Below are 25774 nucleotides of genomic sequence, written 5' to 3' on the forward strand. Positions count from 1 at the left end.
CACATATACACCAATCCACACACATATACACCAATCCACTCTCACTTAATGCTTTCCTACCTTTCCTTTCTTCTTTCAGCTTCTTTTCCTCCTCTTCGCTCCTCTTCTTCAGTTCTTGTCTCCTTCCGGGTCAGAGGGCACGGACAGCGGTGGGCGCGGCTTCAGTGTTGTGCGCCGGGATCTGACAAGAAACCCCGGCGCACAACAGCTGTTGCCGCGCAGATCACAAGGGAGCGGTATCGGAGGTCATTAACAGACCTCCGGCTCCCTTGAGTGATTTTAAGCCGGGTTGAACCGCTCCCTTGCGAGCCTGCTCCTCCAGCGGCGGACATTACTGTCCGTCTCTGGAGGGGTGCCGGGTGCCGCAGGTTGGCACCCCCTGGAGTGTGGCGCCCTGTGCGGTCGCACACCCCAAAGGTCGGCCCTGCTCTAAGGGGCCGGCCTTAGGGGTCTGCGGCCGCACAGGGTTTAAATAAAAACATCGGGGTTTTTTTTCAACTTTATTTAACATCCTCCATGTTAAATAAAGTTAAAAAAACTTTATTTAACATCCCCCGTGTTTCCCCGAAAGTAAGACATATGTCTTACTTTCGGGGTACGGCTTATATTAGCTGACCCCTCTGAAACTCCCGATACGTCTTACAATCGGGGGTGTCTTACTATCGGGGAAACACGGTAGCGTATCTCTAGGGGAGGGGCGAGCAGAGAAGCCGCCTCCCCTGGGCCGGTCGTGATCTCCCCAACTAGCCCTGATCAGCGGGCGCCTGATGAGCAGGGCTGGTTGAGGAGATCACGACCTCCCTCTAACTAGCCCAACATTAGGGAGCTCGAGGTCTGGCACTTCAGACCTCGGCTTCCGTGCTCCCTAATCACTCCCTTGCCACTCCAATATGGCACTGTGGCCCATGATATGCCTTTTAACCCTCTATATGCCACTGTGCCCCATGGTATGCCTTTTGACCCCCTATGTGCCACTCTGCCTCCAGAAATGCCTTATACCCCTATATCCCATTCTGGCATTTAGGGGGTTAAAATGCATATTATGGGGCAGAGTGGCATATAGGGAGGTATAAGGCATTTCAGGAGGCAGAGTGGCATTAAGGGAGTTAAAAGGCATTGTATAGAGCACTCTGCCTCCAGAAATGCCTTATACCCCTATATGCCACTCTGGCATTTAGGGGGTTAAAAGGCATATTATGGCGCAGAGTGGCATATAGGGAGGTATAAGGCATTTCAGGAGGCAGAGTGCTCTATTAAATGCCCCCTTAACGCCACTCCAGAAATGCCCTATGCCCCCATTTAACACACACACACACACACACCCTATACCCCCATTTAACACACACACACACACACTCTCTCTCTCTTTTATTGTGGGAATCATCTTCCAGTATTATGCAGGGCTTGTGTCAATTGTTTTATCTCACTGAAATGATATCCTTGTAATTTATTTCATAAGGTTAAATGTATGATTTCGCCATACCAGAAAGGTACATTTCCTTTGCTTTAAACAGGAGTTTCTAGTGAATCCAGCATTTATTCTATGGGGTGCAGACGGCATCCTATGTGCTGTAACTGTTCAGCTTGTTCTCATTCCCATTAATAGCAAAGCAGATATTTCATCAACTGGCATGGTTGTCCTATATTGTCCTGCTTCAGCGATAAATCTTGAAATGATGTCCAATTATAATTTGGAAGTTGAACTTTTAAGCCCTTGCAAATTAACCCTTGCATGTATAACAATACTAGTAATTAAAAAAATAATTTCTCAACATTATCTATTTCAAATATAATTGAAATACATTCAGTCACCCCCACATGGCATAAAACATAAAGTCGAATTATATAATTTTATTGAAGATTATTATTACTGTTAAACACAATCTAACACATGTTTAATCTTTCATTGGACTTCCTTGACAATCTCTAGCGTTGGTAATTATTTGGAGATGCTTTTTAACAAACATTACAGGGAAGATGTGAATGTTAAATTATTTATAAAATATAAGTTTTTTTTCTCAAATCTGTCTTGGTTCTTGTAGACTGTGAAACTCTTTGCCATATCCAGTTCATACAAAAAAAAAAAAAAAAAAACGTATCATGTACACAATACAAAGAGGTAGTACAACAGTCTTGTAATAAAAACTCTATATTGCCAAATCAATAGGAATTAACATACAGCTACACAATGTACAAACACATTCCATGAATGTAGTATAAGACAATTGTCATTGCACCAAAAATAATTGTTTATAATAATGTAGGTTACGGCAGTAGTGAGATCAGATGTTTTTTTTTTCCATAACTGAGTAAGACATTTATACTCTCTACACTAGATCTGTCATTATTTGTCTATGGGGTAAATTGCTGATCCAACTCGCAGGTGGCATTAAGTATAATTGTAATCTCGATGCATTAGTGGAACTCCAAGCTCAACCTGGGGATATTTGGGTATTTACTTAACAGGACAGGAGTAGATGATACGCCTCAGTAAGTCTTTAAATCTTTAATAAACAGCAATAAAAACTCTGACCTATATATTAGCGAGTCCTTGACAGACAGACAATGTGTTTATTATAGAGGGCTTCAATGCCCATACAATAATGCTCATCAGGAGCCAACTTACTATCCCTTAGCATAGCTTTTGTTGTACGGTTAAAATGTTGTCATGCTACTTCTTATACCTTTAAAATACAAGCAGTCATGTGACATTATTATTTCACCTGGTTTCAGCTATTACACAATGCCTCGGAGAGGATCATTTTGTCCTGGAATGCAACATTAACTCAATTAAGACATTCTACTTTTTTTTTTTATATCTCCCAAAAAAGAAAGAAAATAATGAGCCAATCTCTCTTTATTTCAGTCACGCTACTTTCAACAATATGACAACGCTTTCCACAGGCGTAATTACTTTGGTAATTTCCGACTTTGCCTTCTTATTACAGTTAAAATAGAATATTCGGCATTTGTGTTATTTAAAATGTTATAAAGAATATGGCTAATTATTTCATGTGTTTAGAGTAAAAAAACACACATTAAAAATATATCCCAAATCTTGAGGCACAAGTAATATGAGGGATTGTGTCCACGGTATACACAATAAAATGTTGATCAGAATGGCTACATGTAAGTTTATGGTACAAATCAAAAAAGTCCAATCAAAAACCAGAAGAAGGGAAATGCAAACGGCACAATCAATAATATTCTTCCTGATCAGAAAATACGAGTGAAACTGCCTCGTTGCCTTAAAATACATAGAAAATCCTGATGCATATATTATGAATATTAACCTGTGTAGATTTGTGCACCAAAGTGTGATTTTTATAATTTTATTTTTCATAAATGAATTCATGGATAAACTAATAAAAAAAGTGTTGTACACAATATACACATTTCATTACTTACAAAGAGAAATAAGCTTAGCGGTTTTATATTTAGAAACCCAAGATACTGAAGGGTTAGTAGCACCATGGAAAAAATGTTTTGTTTTTTTTTTTTTCCTCAAAACTGCAGCCTTGGTATTATAATCATACTCAGTGCGTTTCTCCTTTAGCTGATGAAAACAAAAGTGCCATTTGGTACTGGGAAAAAAAACTTCATTTCGTCCTTTTTGCCAAAACTCAGGTTTCTCTCTTTGAAGCAATGTTTTTCTCAGTCCATTCGTCAAAATGCACCAGACTATCCTCCATATGGCACTTGGGTGAGGTACATTTGAATTTGTTGATAACAGTATCTGGTTCTTACTTTTTATCTACACGGTAGCACCATTGTCACAGAGGACAATTCAGACCTAAGGTTTCTTCCACAGTTAGCCAGTTCGCCAAAGTGTTACGTCCTCTTCATACATACTTGGCATCGACTGACACGCGTTCTTAGATCGCCAGCTTTCAGAGTTTCAGACTGAGGTTTACTGGTGACACAAACGAAAAACAACAAGGTTAAAATAATATTTGTCTCCTTGAGTTTAAAATTCATTGCTGTATCTAGTAATGTAGGCCTGCGTTGTCAGGAATCTGGTTTTATTGCACTTTACTCCATTAAACTTCCTTTATTTTCAGGTCTTGGTGATGTCATATGACGCAGTCATGCGGTATTTTGTGTGACTTTCCCTGCTCAAACAACACACTATGCTGATTCTTTATAGCAGTGCTACCAAGGTCAGTTGCACCATAGATTGGGCTAAGATAGCAGAGTTAGGAAACATACAAATGGCTAATATGCAGCGTTCTGAAAACAGCAGCATGTATGTATCACATCTGACAACCAGTCAGAAGTTTACTAACGATGGAGATGCTCTGGAATAGGATTAAGTAAAGTCTGTACAGTGCTGTCTTGCTGCAGACTCCATATACCGTATTGGCTCGAATAAAGGCCGCACTTTCCCCCCCCCACTTTAAGTTCGTTTACGCGCATCGCTGCAGCCGATGAACGTCCGCACGATGCATTTTACCTCTGCCCCCAGACTTACCAGAGCAGACTCCCCCGGATGTCCTGCGGGGCCGGCGGGGACATCTACGCAATACGCGTATACAACTTCCGGTGCCGGCACTTCCACTGAGTGCCGGCACCGGGAGTTGTATACGCGTATTGCGTAGATGTGCCCCTTCCGGCCCCGCAAGATACCCGGGGGGGTCTGCTCTGGTAAGTCGGGGGGGGGGGGGTTTGCAGAGTGGCAGCATATCTTGAGAGGGGGAGGACAGAGTGGCAGCATATCTCGAGGGTGGGGGGACAGAGTGGGAGCATATCTCGGGGGGGGGCAGAGTGGCAGCATATCTATTGCAAAACTTTTTCCTTAAAAAAGCACCAAACTTTTAGGGTGCGGCCTATATTCAAGTGCGGCCTATACCCGAGCCAATACGGTAATTATGTAGCCACTTGGCTTAACCCCATTCTCATACTCGCTTGTGAAGAGTGTGGATGCCTCAGGTATCAATGTACAGGTGTAAACAAGCTAAGAAGGAAAGGTACATTTTAGGGTGTCAATAGTGAGAATAGTGTTGCTTTCCTACCTAATAAAGCAGACCTTGAGCGTCTCCAAAGCACGCTACACTTTTATTTTACTAATATGGTTAGTTCTTTATGGGGAAACACCATGTATGAGCTGAGGAAGAGCACCTGGTTTACTTTAATTAGCAAGGTACTTTTGTACAATACCTTTACTCTGGACTTTTGGTTCATGCCTGAAGGATGCAACTCATGACTAAGCTTAAGCTTAGTGTGTTAACAATATGACAGTTCATTGTTACGTTTTCTTTGGCTTACCTAAACATTTCAGCCATTTCCACAGTTGCCAGCCAGAAACTGTACGAGTTGGCGTAATAATTGCATGTACCACGGCCATGGCATTCGATGAATGGAGCAGAACGGAATTCCTCCAAGCAGGATCCAGGAGATGCTAGAGCTTGCCCAGAGCCTTCAGCTCCTGCACTTGTGTGCTGAGAAAAGGAACAGGAGTCTTACATTCACAGGGAACTCAAATAGTTCTATTTATGACACGTGCAAATCCTAGTTTAATCTATACAACTACCACAAGTGTGTAAGAAGACTATATGATCTTCCTGTTTGTGAAGCTATGGTTATGCTGATGGTGAATTGGCCTATAAACACCACTGTTTAGAAAACAATCAGCATTGTGAAATATCAGTATTCTTCAGTACTTTTTTATAATGTTACAACAGTCTTCATTAGGTCATAGGCAATAGAAAGTCAATGAGGTGATATTAAATACATTCAATGGTATCAACCACACAGCTTATCCTAAGTTGACCTTTAAATTGATTCCGTTTAGAAAATAAATATAATATTATAATGTTGCACAGGGAGACAGCTAACACAATTAAGAAGATGGTATCAATCAATCTGTTTTGTAAGCAGATGGGTCTTTGTTCCGTAATGTATGGCTGTTTCCACCATGGGAAAGTGTTTGCAATTTTACTGCAAGGACATTCATGCGCAAAGAAGAAGAAGAGCAGTTTACCATCATGAATGAGTATCCAATCCAGAGAGAAGCCCAGCCTTGTGGGCAAGATGGAATTTGAATAGTCTGGCTGTGGATAGCAATCACCATGGCTGGAGCTTCACAAACAGAACACCTGTAATAATGAAATGTGTTAGGAAAAGGTGTATGATGTGTGGGGTACACACAATGCAATCTGATGGTTCCCGACAACAGGAAAAGTGAAGGTATAAATTATCAAGGCAATAAGGATGTGCCTCAGTGTGTTTACAGAAATGTGTAGAAGATGTTCTTGCTACATCCAAGCAAAGCCCACTGGAAGTCATCTGTCCTGAATGGACTTGGATTTCCAATAATCCCCAGAGTCAGTAAAAGGCCATGATCTGTCCCTGAACCCAATACTGGAAAAACCTCAAATACCCCGGAAACCAGAGCTTATAACACGTTACTGCTGACAGCTTACGTGCTTTGCTGTATTTTGATCTACATGAAATAAATAACTACATGAATAAATGTGTCCAACACAGGCTAATGACAGTGATATAGAGCCGTACATATATAACCCCATTTGCTGTGAGTTAAGATTAAAAGGTCTAATGTCAATACTCTCTTAGTAAGATTATAGCTTTTGAGAATATTTATTTTTATGATTCCACAAACTTTTCAAAATCTTTGCACTGTGGAATAAAAATATAGAACCACTGGTCACCTAGGGCTTGTTTACGAAGATGTAATAGTACATTCTAAGGGTCACAAAGGGGTTAACCTTATCTGCTGGGAGGCTAGTTATCGACCACTCTTTCATTAAAGTAAAACTTACTCACATTACAACTAAGCCTCTGACCCTCCATTAAATTCACTTTATGTATTTAAATGTTTCCACCCCAGAATAACCATAAGAAACAATTCTTATGTGAAGAATTGAGGTGACATTACTTTATTCACAAAGTGATCATGCTGTATTCAGGAAGAACCGACATGCACTTTATGCTGCCGGGAAAGCTATCTGCCCTCTACAGTAAAGGAAAAACGACATAGTATGTCAAATAGAAGGCCTACCCCAATGCTTTCGCAATACACTATATATACACAAAGGTGACCATTACTAAGGAACGTGTTGAACACTTGATCCCGGAAGCAAATGAAGAAGGTTTTGCGTCATCTGATGAGCCAAAATGTACCACTGCCAAAATCTTCCACACAATGAATTTAGCACCTGCTGGCTACCGGTGGATTTGTACTCATCGGTGTTTAATAACATTATGCTAGAAATAACACGCTGTTATTGCTCTTCATATTAAAGTGGCAATCAACTAAACTGAATGCAAGAGAAGGAGCCAACATGGTAATGCAGTGGTTTTTTTATGTTGCTAGAAAATTTCTTTGGCAGAGAATATTCTCTGATCCCATGGTGTTTGCTGTCATCTGTGAGAATTCACAGGTTCTGTGGCATGCTTTGTTAGATGATGGTGTTCATTGGCATAAAACACACCAGGTAACTAATGGACTGCATAAAATAGGGGTATACACTGCATAGAGTTACACGGTTAATGAGGTTTAATAAAGACATCAGATTCAGTGGAAGACATCCATGTCTAAGTTGATCCATATGAATGCAACAACCCTCCTTAAACCCAAATAATTAAAAGCTATTCTCTCCATCCCTTGAGATCCCTCACATTATCTGCTCTCATGACTTCCCTAGGTAGTACATTCCAGACTTTATTTGCTATAGAGAATACAGTAATATGGAACTGATCTTTGGATCTTAGATGATGGCTGCTTGGAATTTGCTTAGTGAGTGTAATGAACTATTTGGCTATATGTACTTAGCATTCATATACTTGAAGATAGTTATGATATCACCAATATTTTGTTTATTCTTTTTGCTACTATAATTGAGTTTATAGTCTATGACTACAAAGTAATTCCATGGAAAAGTAGGTTCCCCCCAAACCACAAATTACATTTTCATGGAGCCTATTTTTTTTCTAAATGTGGAAATCAGCTGTTTAAACTTATACACATATATTTTCTTATGATCTAATGAAACATACCATTTGAAAATGAAACTGCAAATACATTTGTGGAATCTCATGTTCTTACCGACTTATGAATGGCTGTATCTCTCGCCCTCTTAATGGCGCCATACTGGCCGGCATAGGTTCAGGTGTTGACAACCAATACGAATAATCGTTTCTTGAAGCGAAATTACACACGTTATTGATGTTGCAGAACATAAAAGGCATGGTGCTGAAGCGACGCAGACAGCTGCCAGCAGTACCTAGAGGAACAGGGAGGAAAATAATTATTTGCTCTTAGCACTAGAGCCATGGTTATACTACATATAGATTGGCCTTTTTATTGTCAGTAAGTGTGATTGCTTGCAGATGTTTAAAAGTACAGCACTATTTTATCTTACTGAAGCTCAGATACCTGTCATAATTAGCATTTCAATTAATTTCCTGCCCAATGTAATCCATTCTTCCTTTCCGACGACCATTAGAATGGCTGCCAGAACCACCAAGGAAGAACCAATGTAACAAATGGCAAGATATAACTTAATGGTGAAGAATAATCATCCAAATTATTAAAATTGGAAGTTCAGATGACTGCCCCCATGGTATACATATTTCTACTTTGTGTTTGGAACTGCAAAATGTGTTATTTGGGATAAAAGACAAATTCTACTTAATAACCAAGTTTTCTAATGTGTTGTGAATCTTATTAGCTTCAACACTTGCTGAAAATGAATGGATAGATAGAGGTTTGTATACGACAGGGTTATCTGAGGTAGTCAAGAAATCATGTAGGCCATATTGGGACACAGTTTATAACTAAAACACAACACATAGGAAAGTACAATCATTGTCAGTACGCTGTGTATATGTATTATCACACATCTGTATGTATTATGAACTAAAGCCTAGAGGTTATACGTGGACAAAGATAAGTGCGTTACCCAAGTCCTGGCCGTGTGCTCTTTCATTTCCTTGAACATACAGGAGAGAATACCCATCGTAGATATTGGTGGTGCCCAGGGGGCAGCTGGGGGGATCTGTCGACTGGCTGTGCCGTGTGATGAGGAATCCATGAGCTACAGAACCAGGACCAGGAACTCCAGGGGGACCCTGTAATCCATCAGGCCCAGGAACGCCCTGGTTTCCCCGCAAACCTATTGCCACGGAGAGATAGGAAAATAAGTTATTGTGAATCAATAAATACAACAATTGGTTCTCTGTAGCAACTAATAGGCTTGTACGTCGCTTTTCTTTATATGTGATCTTTTTCAAGATATGTGATCTTTCCTTGATTTCTGTTCACATCACTCTTGATGCTTTTTTTCTGTCAGGGAGGGCTATTAAGGGGTAGGTAAGTAATTGTCCCTGGGCTTCTCTAATTTTAAGATGTTTCCAAGATGAATTTTTAGTTGTGTTAATTCACACTTTGTCTGGATCCTTCCTCTGCTCCTTTTACGCTGTCCATATTGGTAAATATGTAATACGCAGAAGCGATTTGCACACCATCTGGCCTTATCATCATAGCCAAATGTGGAGAACTTTCTTAATGGTCCTCTAGTACCTTGATTTCTGTACTGGTTTGGGTGACTACCACACATTTGCTTTACTGTGTCTCAATGCTATGTGTTCTCTTACATGATCAATATCCATATTAATTGAGCTTGGTGGCCAGGGAGAAGACGGGAACTTTTACACTTACACTTCAAGCAACAGCATTATAGGGGCACCTGGCATCCCATGTTTCATATGTCTCATCTTCCCCTGTTAATGGCTAGTTTATAACCATTATATTTTCTTTAATCAAAATGCTGTGTAATGCTAAACTGTGATGCTAAACATTTTCATTTACATGGATGATACTTTCAATTAAAGTCTGATATTTATAAAACAAAACCCTTATCAGGATGTGTTTGAAGATCTTATCCCCTTTACTATCCTCAGAGGTCTGTATCTAAAATTATTTTGCTTCAAACACATAAATGACATCTTCTTTTAATAAAGAATTTCATATTCATATTTACCATGTCATGTGAATGGTGCCGTGGAAGAATTGCTAGTGTTACATATTTATTTTAAAAAAAGTCTACATTATTTGCACTACGTTAGATACAATTATGCTACGTTTTGCATCTAGAAGTATTAGAACATCTCACCTGGTTGACCTGGTGGTCCTCTGTCTCCCTTCCGTCCAATTTCGCCTTCAAATCCAGGAAGTCCATCCCTGCCTGGATCTCCAGGTGGTCCAAGAGGACCTTTAAAGAAATCAGAATAATTAGCCACAATATATATATATATATATATATATATACACACACACATAACACTCATCTACAAACACCAGACAAGCCAGAAGGCTTGTTTTTTCCCTCAAAAATCTCATGGTGCTGCCACAGCCACAAGGGATTTTGGGTAGGCGCAAATAAGGTCAACAATGCCCTTACGAAAAAATTACTGCAGTTTTTCTGAAGTAATACTGTAGTTTTGTGGACATGAAAAAACTGCAATACTGCACATTTACTGCACTTTTTTTTATATTGCAAACCTACAGTTGTACTTCAATGCACTGCAGCTTTATTGCATTTGTACTTCCGTACAAAAATAACTGCAGAAAAGTGCAGTACAGTGACATATGCAGTAACAGATTGTCTTATGGGGACATTTTGACACAGGAAGTGAGCTCCCTGTGTCAAAATGTCACCTTGTCTTTGAAGTATCCTGGGGTCCTGCGGAATCCTTCATAGACAGCAATGCTGAACTCTCGCGCATGCGAGATGTACTAGTACAGTACAAATGCCGTAAAAGTGCAGTAAATGTGCAGTATTGCAGTTTTTTCATGTCCAAAAAACTGCAGTATCACTTCAGAAAAACTGCAGTAATTTTTTCGTAAGGGTGATCATATATATGAACCATTTCAGGTACAAAGGCCTTCAACTGCTAAGAAGACTTTACACCATTAAAGCCTGAGGGCTGATTAGAACTTAACTCAGATGAATCTAAAGGTCTTCAAATACATCAGTGTGTTTGTGTTACCTGGCAACCCTGGTGGTCCTGGTGGGCCGGGAGGTCCATTAGATCCTGGGCGACCCGGGGGACCTGGTAACCCAGGTGCACCTTTGATCTCTCGATATTCACCCTTGGGACCTGGTGGTCCTGGTAAACCTGTACGGATAAATGAAAAACAATATTGGCATATAGTTCTGGCGTAGTTTATAATTTGATAAATTCATGTTTTAGTATTATTAAAACGGCATAGTACAGAATCTTTACAATATATATATATGTATATATATATAGAAACTATATTTTAAGCATACACAACATTTGAACAAATTTAAATCTCACAAACAACCAATGAAGAGCATCCTGTTATTTTTTTAAGAGACTTACTAAAGATTTAAATGTTGCCAGCCCAAAGAGACAAAAAGAATCTCCTGAGCAAAACTTGCTTAATTATAAAACTTTTTTTTGGCTTCATCAGAATCGGTAGAATTTGAAATGTCTTGAAAAGGGTGAGCTTGAAAAACTCATACGGAATTTTTGAACCTTACCATCCAATTATAAATACGTAGAAGATACTGATGTGGCTGCTGTATTATTATTTTAATTTTAAAATCTACTGATTTGAAAATGTATTTGCATTATGTCTCATTCATGCATTAAGGGTTCTTAAAAAAAGTTGTGATATGTATGGCTAAACAAAAGTTTTAAACATACTGAAATGCATCAACAATTACTGATTTGATAAAAACTGACTAAACCATCTCTGTCATAATAACTAAAAAAAATCTGCACTTTATCAAAAAGAATGGTAAAACTGTTTTTTTGTTCAAAATGATGAATATTTTGAAACAATAAAAATATAATTTGTGTCGCTTAGCCTTCAAACATACTGACAAGTCACATATTATGGGGAGACAATGAGTCTAGATGTATTGGTGTTAAAATGAAGTTCCAAAAGTACAAATCTTATTATATATGGAAGAAAACATTAAGATTTTACGGAAAATTGCTGTCTGTTTTATCATATGTAAAGACAGCTCACCTTGAAAACCTGGGCTGCCTGGGTCTCCTCGAAAGCCAGCCAATCCGGGAGGTCCGCTGGGTCCTTTCATACCTGGAAGGGTCATGTAATTTGGTAAATTGGTGGGTTATCCATGCTCATAAATGTTATATTATTGCCTCTACAAACAATAATCGACCTACTATGTTCCCATCTCTATGCGTATAGACCTACCACTCAGTCCTCAAATATTCTTGTGTTTCAAACCATGGTACATCAAAACCACCAATACTTACCTTTGGAACATATACAATACTCTAGCATGGACAATAAAACACATAACACAAAACATCTTGTATGATATGGTACAAACAGGCAGCTGCTTGGAATGAAGATTTATGATATGCTTTTTTCTTTGTCACAACATGATTGTCTTTGTCTACTCTTGACCACTCTAGTGTAAATGATATGTACCTGGGAATCCTGGGACACCGGGGACACCCTGATCACCTTTCATGCCATTCAGACCTGGTCGTCCAGAATCACCCTGCAGAGAGCCACACAATGATGTATGGTTATTTCATATCTCTTGGATCTTGTATAACTAGCTCAGGTAAAAAAAATGGATGTAGAATTATCGCACATTATCAGAACCGCTTACCGGGAAACCGGGCTGCCCTTGCTCTCCTTTGCTTCCAGGGAATCCAGGCTGTCCAGGAGTTCCAGGGTTTCCTTTTTCACCTTTTATGCCGCCAAAACCAGGGGGGCCACGTGGACCTTCTGGGCCAGGAGGACCTTTGTTAAAATAAAAAAAATATTAGGATACCAGCAGGACCCTCTTAGAATGCCTAATGATCTAAGCCTTGTGGGTTTCTGGGTTTCAGTGTGGGTTTCTGTCATATTAAAGGAACAGTAAAGAGTACATAATAACACCCCCAGATCTGTAAGATTTTAGGACTCATCCTGCATTTTTGTTGTTTGGGGTGGGTCTTAACTACATTAAGTTAAGTTTCTCTCAATGTGTGCTCACAGGATTTAGGCAATGCCAGTCAGTCTCCACTGACATTCCACAAGATGTCCCCTTCTTCCCACCTCATGCCATTACCAAGGTCTTGGCAATATGTTGAGCGTTCCATCGTATACCAAAAAGCTCAGCACGGAGGTAGCTCTTAACCCCTTAAGGACAATGGGCGGTCCCTAAAACCATTGAAAACAATGCATTTTGAGCCCCGTACATGTACGGGCTTTGTCATTAAGGGGTTAAGCCACTGAAGTGTGGCACTTTTACGTCTACTGCTGGGCCACTGAGAAAAAAATTAGGTCCCTGTTATGTTTTGTGCGATAATATCCCTGGTTCTGTGCAAAATGTAGAAGGTGATGTGGAAAAAAAAACCCACAATAGGTAAATAAAATAATTTTAAAAATCTTTATAGGAATGTAAAAAAAGCAAGGGTTATTGGCTTTTTACACGCTACATGTAAAAAAAACGCATACATATTTATCTCACACTTACAAGAAAAACAAAACCTGTCAACATGCATTTTGTTTGAACATTATATAAGTAAATTATATTAGTCTTACACGGGTCTGAGTCAAAAGAATGACACAAATTAATATTGTGTAACCTGCAAATGGGGATTTGTTTTAGAATTTCAGTGACAAAATGTATTTACTGTGAAAGAAAATCAGAAAATCCATTCCAAAGCATTAAATTCTCTGCAAAAGCGTCCATTTAATCGGTACCCTTTACTGTTCATTTAATTATATTGACAGAGTATAACATAATTCATGCTGAGTGGATCAGTATGTGAAATTACATTTTCCGACAGGGATTTATAATAAACTTTTAAAGTTACAAATAATTTATAAGAGCGCTCCGTTACCCTGTGTACAGCACTGTGAAATATTCATAAAAATAAGTAGAAAATACATTACGGAACATTACGATATGTGGTTGTACTGTATAAGTACACAAAAACATTCAAGGGTAAAATATTGTGTCTTTCTACTGCATGCAAAGATTAAAGTGTGAAGAACCGCTAAACTGTATAGCTAATCCACAAGTTATTACTGCGGCCAGAATAATGGAGTGAATTGCTATACTGAAGTGCGTTCGAACGGTCTGCGGAAATTCTGAATGTCAAGGTAATGCCGGTACCATGATAACAGTAGCAGGTATTTCTCAATGACTCCTATTAGTTGCTGTATGGAGACTTAATTGTCAGGATGTATCAATGCTTTGCTGCAGTTTAAAAGGAAAACTGGAATGGGATATCCAAAAAAGAGCAGTAAATTCTAGCTCTGTGCCGTCAAATCAGTCTACGTCATTTATTCTTCCCATGTTACATTATCTTGTCCTCTCGCAGTGAATATTCCAGTGCCCCTCGTTGCTTCTCTGAATCATTATTACATTTTTTCCCCCCAGTCCCTTTGCTTTTTTATTATAAAGATCTTTAAACTGAAACAAAGATTTGATAGAACCTTAGAACGCCACAACACAATATTTGGTAAAAAAAAATGCATGCACATTAAAGAAGATGGCTCGCTAGAATCTAACCTGGAGGACCTGGGAGAGGTTCACCAATGCCCAATGATCGATGTTAGAAAGGTCACACCACACAACACAAAACAAGATGACCAGTTAATATACATCACAAAAGTAACACCAGCAATACAAAGTTGTACATAACAGAGCTTGTGCCCCAATGTTAACAAAAAGGCACAGCCCGCTTCTGCCGCCGACGCAAGTCATGCACAAGAATATTATCATATTATACATTCGGCACAGTAACCAAGAATAAAAGTGCAGGCAGGTCTGTGAGTACATGGCATTCACTGACACCACTTCAAAAGCTCTGAATGATTTTCTTGTGTGAGTAAATGAATCAGGAATACTTGGGGGGAGTCATTCCTGACACAAAATAAAACACTAATATCTACATTTGAATGGGACCCTCAGCCGCTTTCCAGAAAACCCTTTAATAAGGAAGAACTTTTCTGGGCCTACATTTCCTGTTGCAGATCGACTGTATTTTCTCCACATTTCCTCATAGTTCCCACAGTTATTATTTGTTATATTTCTTTAGCTGCCTTTACAAATGTTACCGCAGGTCAGGGATGTTCTTAGTATTACAGGGAAAAAAGAAGAACAACACTCAAATTGATTCTAAGAACGCAACTACAGACTCCCAATTTAAAGCGGGAAGGATGAGACCTTACAGCAGCTTTTGATATGGTTTACGTGGAAACATAATGGCTGTACATTGATAGGGTACAGAGCATTCAAAGACCAATATGTTTCTGTTCCAACGCTTTGTACTTTGTTCGTGAAGATGTATTATGTTGATAACGCACAAGCTATGACTAATCTGACAATGTACCGCACGCTATATAAAAAGGCACCCCGGGAATTTATTTAGCCGCTGCATTATATTGACTGGTGTAACGTCTTATTTCTATTATAGACTCCGTACGACAAGTCGTGGTGGCTGTTGTAATAAAGAAGTGGCGAGTTTGAGTGCTGCCAATAGGAACAATGTATTTACCTATGCAAAGTGTGCATTGACTTTTTGGATTTTTGAGATGTAATACTTTTACAAACCGATGGTATCTGCCAAGTTATTTTATTTAAGTGTTTTGGGTAATGGTGTCAGTGAATGCTACATTATTCAATACAATGATTCAACAGCATCATAAATCCATTAAAAACATCCATAGCGACGGCGCATTTGATTCTCAAACAAGCTTCTAAATACTACAAATAAATACATGTTAATCAGCTGAGTTTTCAATCTTCTGTAATCATCGTAATCAGTACATGATAAAGACGGTTGGGGAATTGTGAAAATGGTAGTTCTGAATCACCATAGAAACCAGCAGAATGTTCTTACTGATTGGGCCGTTCCACTGGTTCCTCTGGTGATAAGAAAACTTTGGAACAAGCGCCAATGGCTTCTTCTTCTTATCCCAATGGCAGAGAAATAACGATCTTGCCTAAATCATTCCCTGAATTCAGGTATTAAACAGGATTCTGCTTGTTAAAGCATGATTTTCATTCCATTATTTTTTATGGTACTAAATACAGTAAGTTCATTTTGGGGCATTTTTGTATTCCATGTGCTTAAATAATTTGATCTTAGTAAGATGCTAAATACAGTACTTTTTAAATCTGTCTGCCATCATTCTCAAATTGCTAAAAACATGAGGCAGAAAGGCTCTGCTTGTAAGAAATATTACTATCTTTAATAAGCATGAATTATCATTTAATATCATTTCTATGATTATGTGCATATTCTGGAGTTTAAACACATGTATCTCCTTAATTATAGTGTAAGAGCGGAGAAAACCCAAACCACTTATCATTGTCATTATTCTGCAGCTGTAAAATGTTCATACATTAAACTTTAATTTATCACAGAAACCTGAATAAATATCACTTACATAATCCAACACGTACTTCATAGGGTTTTACCGCCAACATTGTAGTCAATAATGTGCACACTACGACTTCATTCATTAACATTATAATGCACGTCAATAACCAACGAAACCTGCGATAGTGAAAGGTGTGCCAAGCCATTTCCCTACAGCTGTATCAAGTGATTTACCCAACACCCTTTTCCATTTACTGAACAGTAATGATGAGGATATATATGTTCAGCACCCATGCTGCTGTGGACTACAATTCCTAGCATACTTACAGGGATCTCTAGTAATGGTGAGATGCCAGGTCCATAAATACGACACTCTAAGCATTAGAACACAATGGTTAATTAGGAGTGGGTCTTAAATTATTGGCTATAAGTTACTGAATACGCACAATGGGAGACTGGAGTTCAATCTCATGATACAGGACCTGTAACCTCCTTCCTCATGGACTATGATGTTTTTTGAGCATTTGACATATATTTATTATTACTTGCGGATTTCTATTCTGCACTGTACTATTTTGTGGGTATTCCTCTTTCCTGGTTCTTACTACAATCAGATTCGCTCCTTCATTGCGGAAGCCATTTGCATGAGAGTCTGCGATGAGTTGAGATCTGCTCTGCCACAGGGGTTAATGAAAATGTATAGTTACACTCCGTGTTAACGAATTACTCTTACATCCTGGGCCAATCTTTACCTGCTTATGGATGTATAATACTCTTTCTTTTAGGGGTCGATGGAGGAAGTAATCTTTTTAGTGTTCCACTGAGTAAAATCACGTACTGTACTTTAGGAGGTGAGACTGCTGTATAATTCCATTAACTTGGTAATTTTCACAAACTAATTATAGCAATTACATGAGCCCAGGCTCTCTGAAAAGAGAACACCATGCTAGGATACCCATTTCTCTGAGCAAATCTGATATTTCAAGTGTGACCTACAATTCAAAATAGAACACACAGTTCTTTCCCCATCAATTGACAGGAGGAGGTGGCATGAATAAGTAAGCTACAGATGTCTGCAGAATTCTGCATGCCGCTACATTAACGCTTCCCTTTTACCTGCAGATAGATGCTGTCTAGAGAAAAGTTACATATACACATATTACTATTATTTATTATTTTATATAGCTTATAAACAGCTTTTTTGAACCTTAAGAATGGGAATATCCTCTACATCTAAAGTGAGAGCTTTTTTGAACCTTACAAATGGGAATAGCGCATCTAAAGTGAGAGGTTTGTTTTGAACATTGTATATCGATATATATCCTCTCTTCAAACGTGAGGCGCTTACGTCCCTTTTCATCTCTAAAGTAGACCAGATGCCATAACAGATTTTAGCATCATTACAACTATATAAAAATTGCTGCTGTTTTATCTTTTCTTGTCACTGTTGATGGTTTATCGATTTTTGGTTTAAACGTAAGGACTATTTAGTTTCCTCTGAACTTAGTTTAATAGAAAACTGATTCCATCAGAGTGAAGCAACTACTGGAACCACGGAGTAAATGTAACCATGTAAAACTGATTACACAAGCAAATGGCATCCTGATCATATATTACTAATGTAGTGTTTGTCCTTCAGATCTGTAAACGCACGACTGTTGATTGATTCTTGTGAGAAATGGCCGGCGCGCTAAGATTAACGCAAACCCTAAAATGAGAGAGTGATGAATATGTACAGTTTTGGGAAACAACTTGGCACACCTAATGTACTTCTATAAGCCTGTACCAAAATATAACTGGTAACCGAAACAGCAAAATTGCATGCAATGAGCTAGACATTAAGGGCTGACCTTCAGGACCTGCGATTGAGACCACAATTCAAAAATCCATTCCAAAATGATCATTAGACGAAGGGGGGAAACATCAAGATTGTTAGAAATATCAACAAAAAAATCCCAAGATTGGGATCTGTTTCATATTTGGTGACCCCCAACTACACCGGTGAGACCAAACTATTATCCGTGCTATAAGAACATAAAGCAGCCACTGATCCACCTTTACACTGAATCAGAGATAGCAAACGTGCATGCAGGAATTACATGAATTTACAGAATGTGGTCTTTTTGTAAATCAATAAATTCCTTTGTTAGTTTGGTTGGCGTTTTTTTTTTTTTTTTTCATTTGTTGCTGTAGTTGACACTTAATTGTCAGCCTAAGCAGCATTGGTACGCGGGACAAAACGCTGACTTCCACGAAACACTGATAATAGTTTGGTTTATCCACATTAGCACATGCACAAGTAAACAAGACAAAAGCTTCCTTTACCCACAATGCATGCAGCAAATACAAGGCTTACAAGGAGAGCGTGACTGAGCCAGTGTTCCAGTGAGTTCTCGGTTAACACTGTTGATCTTTGTACTAAAGAGCCTCGACTGGAACAAACTGGGGCTGCCAATTAACAATTTGCCAACCAAATTAAATAGTATAAATAAACACCATTAAATATTAGAATCTGATTATAAGAAAAGGATGACCTAGTTTAAATAAATCGAAATATTTTATAATATCTTTTTTAAAAATATAACTCAAAGACTAAGTCTTAAAATGATGATCTTTTTTAACTTATGTTGGCACTGGGCTACAACAATGTATTCAGCTAGAATCAAAAGCGACTGAATCATTTGTGGAATTCTCAGTAATGCTCTCCTTGTATCAAATGGATCACAAACAAGGTGCCACAACACAGGCATGATGATCAAATGATTCTGAATGCTCTGCAATGGGATGATTTCAACGGCTGTGCAGACACGAGTTTCAGATGAAGAGACCAGTGTTCAAATTTGCTCATGCTTCAGTGCCCCCCTTGGATTTGATTTCATGGTGTAGAAGACAATGATTTGTGTTGACACGTGTGCCCGCTAGATTCAATGACCGCAGACAAAAGAACTTGGCTACCACAGGCTGTGATGACGATGACTTTGGTGCTCACTAGCTCATTTCAGTGATATCATGCTGAAACTTTACCAACCCAAGTGCTCTGCGTTTTGCTGACAGCCATTAGCCTTTAATTGCCACATTTTGTTTAGTGATTCTTGTATTATTGGTTTTGTCAATAAAAGCGAAATACATTTTAAATAATGATGTGATGTGCCCACTTTCGGGGAATTTCTACACAAAGAAAAAGCTCCTTATCCACATGTTTTTGTTTTCTAGGGGCTCAGAGTTATTTCAGCTTATAATACTGTAAAAAACTAAACCTTAATGTAATACGTCTCGCACTAATGGTGATTTCACTGGCCTTGAAGTTCAATGAGTATATATACTGGTGACAAGGCTGGCATCAAACCAATAGGCCGGCAGCAAAAGCATTATTCACGTGCCAGTTCCAAGTGGTGTGTCTTGTTTTTATTTACCTGCTCTTCCAGGAGGGCCTACTGGTCCGGGGCTTCCTTTAGGGCCCTCTGTTCGAGGTCCTGGTAGGCCTGGTGGTCCTGGAGGTCCTTGACTGCCAGGAAGTCCTGGGAAACCGCTATCTCCTTTGGGTCCAGAAAATCCAGGTGATCCGGATGGCCCAGGGAAACCTGCATCACCCTTTAGACCTGAAACCACAAACAACTTTCTTTTAGAATATTTTCCATTCACCAGACAGGACAACCTTAGATTTTTTTTGTAACAATATAATGTACATTTATAATTATGTATTATTATGTGGGAGAATGGTGTAGAATCACAAGAAAGACAGTGAAGTGCACAGTGAGGTATAAGTATGAAGGTTTTGATCCGTTTAAAGTAAAACCACCTCTGTCTTATTGCTTGGGAGTTATAATGTTTCCATCTGTACCAGGTTCTAAGCTGTCTCCAAAAATTCCCTGACTCAGTATGCATTCTCTAGCCAGCATCTTTTTGATGGCTACATGCACATCTTCTAATACGTTTACTCTAAAACAGCCAACACCAAAACCAAATAAAATCTAATCAGGACTATTAAAGAGAAAATATATCTTTATATTTTATACTCATTATGATACAATGTTTTTATATTTTGCTGATACAAAATACATACGGCCATTCAATTTATTAGCATGAATGGGTGAACAAATGTTACCTGGATTTCCTGGAAGTCCTGGCAATCCTGGGGAGCCAAAGCCTGGTAGACCTGAAATACAAATACAAATGTACATGTTTGTGTGTGTTTATATATATATATATATATATATATATATATATATACATACATACATATTTAGCTCAAAGAAATAGGAATAGGAGAAGCTTAATATCTACATCAAGTTACACATCTGTTTAAAGCTTACCTGGCTCTCCCTTTAGACCAGCAGGCCCAGGGATTCCATCTTGACCAGCTCGGCCCTTTTCACCTGGGAAGCCTGGTTGCCCAGGTCGACCAGGATCTCCTACAGAGAACACGTATTGGTTTATATAAAAACAGCGCATTGTATAATATAAAATAATATATATATAAAAGACCGCATAGTAACACCAAAACAACCTGTAATACACAGGAACAAGAGGACATTTACCTTTTCCCGGTGGTTCAAATTATTAGCTACTTTACTTATCCTTACCTTTTGTACCTGGTGAGCCGGGGGTGCCAGGGTTTCCAGGAGGTCCATCATTTCCTTTAAGCCCAGGAGAGCCTGGACTACCTGTAAACCAAAAAATTAGAGAGTTAGAATTCCAAAAAGATTTATCTAAATTGTGTTACAGTGTCACTTGAAGTACTCAGGTGCAATGAGTAAGGATTCTGGGTATTTGACCACTTCATACATTCATCAGCATTGCACTGACCAGCGTCCTTCAAGGCGAAAGGAGTAGTAGCGGTGGGATTTTGTTATACAGGCCTGCATACTTCAAAACTCAATACTACACTAGCTTTCTCTTCTGTATAGTAGGTTCTGGATGATCTACTTGTGCAATATAGGCTACTTCTGTGTAGACTGGTGATCAGATCTTCTGAGTTTTAACAGATAATTTTAGTTCGGACCCTGCTATACAACACTTTACACTGACATGTTGGAGAACATCTCTATATATGTCATAATCAGAATTAAACAATAATCTGTTTACCTGGAAATCCTGGAAGACCTGTATCTCCTTTCGACCCTTGAACTCCAGGTAATCCAGGGAGACCTGGGTTTCCTGGTAACCCCTTGCCACCAGGTGTTCCTGGAAATCCACTTGGACCTGGTTCCCCCTAAAAGACAAAACATAGTAATGCATCAAGCATCAACATATCTGATTTCCTGAACATAAATGGTTTAGAAGGCTGGCTGATGCTTCCATAAACTATAGAAGGTTAGTCAATCAATTTAATTGACATTTATCAAAAAATCTTCAGTACAACGACATACTTACTTCCGGTAATTGGTGTTCTAACTGCTAATGTTATGCATAAATAACACTGTGGTACAAAGTTGTAAAAGTGGAGCCTCACATAAATACACCACTGCTAATGAGCAATATTGCATACGATTTCACTATGTACTGTTATGCTCAAAAGTTTGCATGCCCTGGCAGAAATGTTGGCATTGATTTTGAAAATCTGAACGATCATGTAAAAAAACTTTTATTTCTGGCTAGTGATCATATGAAGCCATTTATTGTCACATAGTTGTTTGGCTCCTTTTTAACTCATAATGATAACAGATATCACCCACATGGGCCTGATCAAAAGTTTACATACCCTTAAATGTTTGGCCTTGCTACAAACACATGAGACGACACACACAGGTTTAAATGGCAATTAAAGGTTAATTTCCCACTCATGTGGCTTTTTAAATTACAATTAGTGTCTGTGTATAACTAGTCAATGAGTTTGTTAGCTCTCAGAGGATGCACAGAGAAGACTAGATACTGAGCCATGGGAGCAGAAAAGAACTGTCAAAAGACCTGCGTAACAAGGTAATTAATCTTTATAACGAGGGAAAAGGGTATAAAAAGATATCCAAAGCCTTGAAAATGTCAGTCAGTACTGTTCAATCACTTATTAAAAGTGGAAAATCCGGGGATCTCTTGATACCAAGCCAAGGTCAGGTAGACCAAGAAAGATTTCAGCCAGGACTGCCAGAAGAAGTGTTCAGGATACAAAGAAAAACCTTCAGGGGAAATACAGGCTGCTCTGGAAAAAGACGTTGTGGTTGTTTCAAGGAACAGAATGAACACAAATGAGCTGCAGGATCGAGTTGGCAGAAAGAAGCCTTTACTGCACCAATGCCACAAAAAAGCCCCCACTGTGAAGCATGGTGGTGGCTCACTGATGGTTTGGAGGTGTGTGAGCTCTAAAGACACAGGGAATCATGTGAACATTAATGGCAAGATGTATGCAGTACGGTATCAGAAAATTCTTGGGACGCATGAGACGCTCTTGGACTTTCCAGCATAACAATGACCCCAAGTACAAGGCCATGTACACCATCCAGTGGTTACAGCAGAAAAAGGTGAAGGTTCCGGAGCTGCCATCGCAGTCTCCTGATCTTATAGTCATTGAGCTGCTCTGGGGAGATCTCAAGAGTGCGGCTCATGCAAGACAACCAAAGAATGCGTGACCTGGAGGCATTTGGCCACAACGAATGGGCAGTTATACCACCTGCATGAATTTGGGGCCTCATAGACAACTATTACAAAAGACTGCACGCCATCATTGATGCTAAAGGGGGCAATACACAGTATTAAGAACTAAGGGTATGCAGACTTTTGAACATGGGTCATTTCATTTTTTCCTTTGTTGCAATGTTTTGTTTCCTGATTGTGTCATTCTGTTATAACCTACAGTTGAATATGAATCCCATCAGAAATAAATGTGTTTTGCCTGCTCACTCATGTTTTCTTTAAAAATGGTACATATATTACCAATTCTTCAAGGATATGCAAACTTTTGAGCACAACGGTATATATAAACATATCCAGGTGTTCTTACAAATGTCTTTGTAGGCACTCTATTTGAATTTTATTTTGAAGAATATAATGAACATTTCTTAGTTCATAGTTCTTTACTAAATAGGAACAGTTCATTTGCAAAATAAAACTGATATACAAAATTGAATGCATACATTAAATTAAAAACATACCACTGTTTTATGTAAACTTTATTCAGCTACATACCTTTGGTCCAGATAAACCAGGCTGACCAACACCTGAAAGCCCAGGTTCACCTTTATCACCTTTAAGTCCAGAAAATCCAGGAGACCCTGGTGAGCCAGGGCGTCCGGGCTGTCCAGGGGAACCTTTAGAACCAGATGGCCCTATTAAAGGAAGATCGGAAGCAGAGATATAAGGCTTCTATTAAGGAAGTGCTTACCTTTGTCTTACCCATCATTTCATTAACTCAGCTCTTTTGTTTTGTTTTTTGTTCATACCTGTCCTTACCAGGCCTTCATGCCTATTACCCACTGAAATCCTCAAAATGTCATCAACAAAACATCAGTTTCCTTTATCAGGTCTGTAACACTCAGTTCCTTCCTGTATTGTCATGTCATTTGCTATTCAGTTCCCTTCACCCTGTCCCTCATCCACTTGTCCCTTTAATTCCACTTCTGTTTCCATACTATTCATTCACTTTCCTTCTACACCATATTCTTTTGGTTTAGACATTCTTCATTGACCATTAACATGCATTCATACAGCAAAGCTAAACTCTACAGGCGCATTTCTTAGCACTAAAAAAGACAGTGGGCTTAAGGTACGGTTTTCAGTTGCTTTATGAATTATGTATGGACATCAAGGGTGTGAGTCATAATTCAAGTACCTACGGAATATGTCAAAGAAGCGTACTGAATGGAAAAATCCAAACAGTGTATGATACCAGCCGGAATTTAGTAATCTGTTCCTTACTGTAATGTATGATCATGGAACATTTTTGCATGCATATCAGATTGCTTACAAACTGCTGTATCCTAAAGTTTGCTTTGATCTGCAGGCAAAGGATAAGTCATGACAACATCTCCAAAGCTCTGTTCCAGCTGAGAATATGTTTTCACGTGTTCTTACCAGGAAGTCCCATCTCTCCCATACTGCCCTTTGGTCCTGGTGATCCAGAAAGTCCAGGCTGTCCAGGAAAGCCAGGGTCGCCTTTGAGTCCTAGTGAAAGATTGCAAAAATAATTGAGTTTTTTCAAATATGTGATGTGGTCTATCTTCTTCTAGTCTAGCTTCATTGGATATAGGAAAAGCACACAATATTATAATACCAATTGTGTTTACTTAACCCCTCAACACATATGAGGTGGAGGAAGAAGAGGGAGATCATCCTGGGAATTCTTGTTTCTATTTATTTATCTTTAATGTGTATATAGGGGTATTGCAAATTTCAGGCGAGGACATGAAAGTTCTCACTGAAATCTAAACTCGCAAACATTTTAAGTTGCAGGCCCTCCAAAACAGTTTACATTTTAATGAATATGCGAGATGGTTTGTGGGTGTTAGCATAAAACGGCATATGACCGCAGTCGAGTCTGGTCAGTTAGATATTTGCATTGCACATTATTTTATTGAATGATTAATCCACTAAATGCAAGGTAAAGAAACTTAAGTATCATGCTTTCTTACTATTCTAAACAAGAGGTCCTCATGAGTAATGTCCATTAAAAAAAAATCACAAATAATGTCAGTGAAAAGTCTTTTACTCATGTACCTGGTGCTCCTGGGGGTCCTGGGAATCCATTTTGACCTGGTGGTCCCTGGTTTCCTGGAATACCGCTAAAGCCCTTTTCGCCATTTAATCCAGGTTGACCTTAAAGTAAATGAGTGTACAATGAATGGCATTAAAATCTAATTCACCAAATTGCTACACAAAGTTATTGTTTTTTTTCTATTATTTCATATAAGTTTTAAAAAAAATAGTTAAGAGGCACATCACTAGCAGTAATATTTTGCTATGGAATTATAAAAAACAGCCATTTGGATGTCAATGGTCTCATGAATCCAGCATTTTACCTGGTTCTCCGGGTTCTCCTTTACTTCCTTTAGATCCCAGACCGCCAGGGCCCTCAATACTTCCAGGAGGACCTGGAATTCCGGCACTTCCTTTGTCACCTTTGAAGCCAGGAGCTCCATTAGAACCGGACTGGCCAGGAAATCCATCATTGCCTAGAAACCAGATTCAAATCACATTTTAAAATACAATTTACAAATAAGACCTTTGTCTATGCTTGAGCATCAGAAATACCTTGATATTAAAACAGGTGTATTTTTAAGATGAAGTTGGGCATTTTGAAGATTGGCTACACTTTGACAAGAGCAAAGAAACAAAAGGACCACTACTAACACAGGAACCATTCCTCAATGTATGAGACTGAGTTTATGATTCATATGGCTCTGGTGTAGAAGTACTTTGAAGAGCTCTTACTACTAGCTAGATGACAATGAACCCTTACCATAGCCTTTACTTATAAAATAAGGTCACAGGT

General features: G+C 38.8%; 1 protein-coding gene across 1 annotated transcript in view; it reads right to left on the reverse strand.

Annotated features, from left to right (window-relative positions):
* Nucleotides 1–1836: 1836 nt before the first annotated feature.
* The window catches only part of COL4A5 (collagen type IV alpha 5 chain), a 77517-nt gene continuing 53579 nt past the window's right edge, over nucleotides 1837–25774 (reverse strand). The window contains exons 33-51 of the mRNA XM_053474008.1: nucleotides 25313–25454; nucleotides 25000–25100; nucleotides 24358–24447; nucleotides 23473–23612; nucleotides 21439–21565; nucleotides 20937–21017; nucleotides 20667–20765; nucleotides 20459–20509; nucleotides 19767–19952; nucleotides 12642–12775; nucleotides 12455–12527; nucleotides 12023–12094; nucleotides 11011–11139; nucleotides 10134–10232; nucleotides 8922–9134; nucleotides 8066–8243; nucleotides 5981–6095; nucleotides 5266–5438; nucleotides 1837–3913 (exon numbers count right to left, since the gene is read on the reverse strand). Coding sequence (XP_053329983.1) covers nucleotides 3832–3913; nucleotides 5266–5438; nucleotides 5981–6095; nucleotides 8066–8243; nucleotides 8922–9134; nucleotides 10134–10232; nucleotides 11011–11139; nucleotides 12023–12094; nucleotides 12455–12527; nucleotides 12642–12775; nucleotides 19767–19952; nucleotides 20459–20509; nucleotides 20667–20765; nucleotides 20937–21017; nucleotides 21439–21565; nucleotides 23473–23612; nucleotides 24358–24447; nucleotides 25000–25100; nucleotides 25313–25454 — 2285 coding nt within the window. The 3' untranslated portion in view covers nucleotides 1837–3831. The remainder of the gene's footprint in view (nucleotides 3914–5265; nucleotides 5439–5980; nucleotides 6096–8065; nucleotides 8244–8921; nucleotides 9135–10133; nucleotides 10233–11010; nucleotides 11140–12022; nucleotides 12095–12454; nucleotides 12528–12641; nucleotides 12776–19766; nucleotides 19953–20458; nucleotides 20510–20666; nucleotides 20766–20936; nucleotides 21018–21438; nucleotides 21566–23472; nucleotides 23613–24357; nucleotides 24448–24999; nucleotides 25101–25312; nucleotides 25455–25774) is intronic.

The sequence above is a fragment of the Spea bombifrons genome, chromosome 8 (genome assembly GCF_027358695.1).
Source record: "Spea bombifrons isolate aSpeBom1 chromosome 8, aSpeBom1.2.pri, whole genome shotgun sequence".
Classification (NCBI taxonomy): domain Eukaryota; kingdom Metazoa; phylum Chordata; class Amphibia; order Anura; family Pelobatidae; genus Spea; species Spea bombifrons.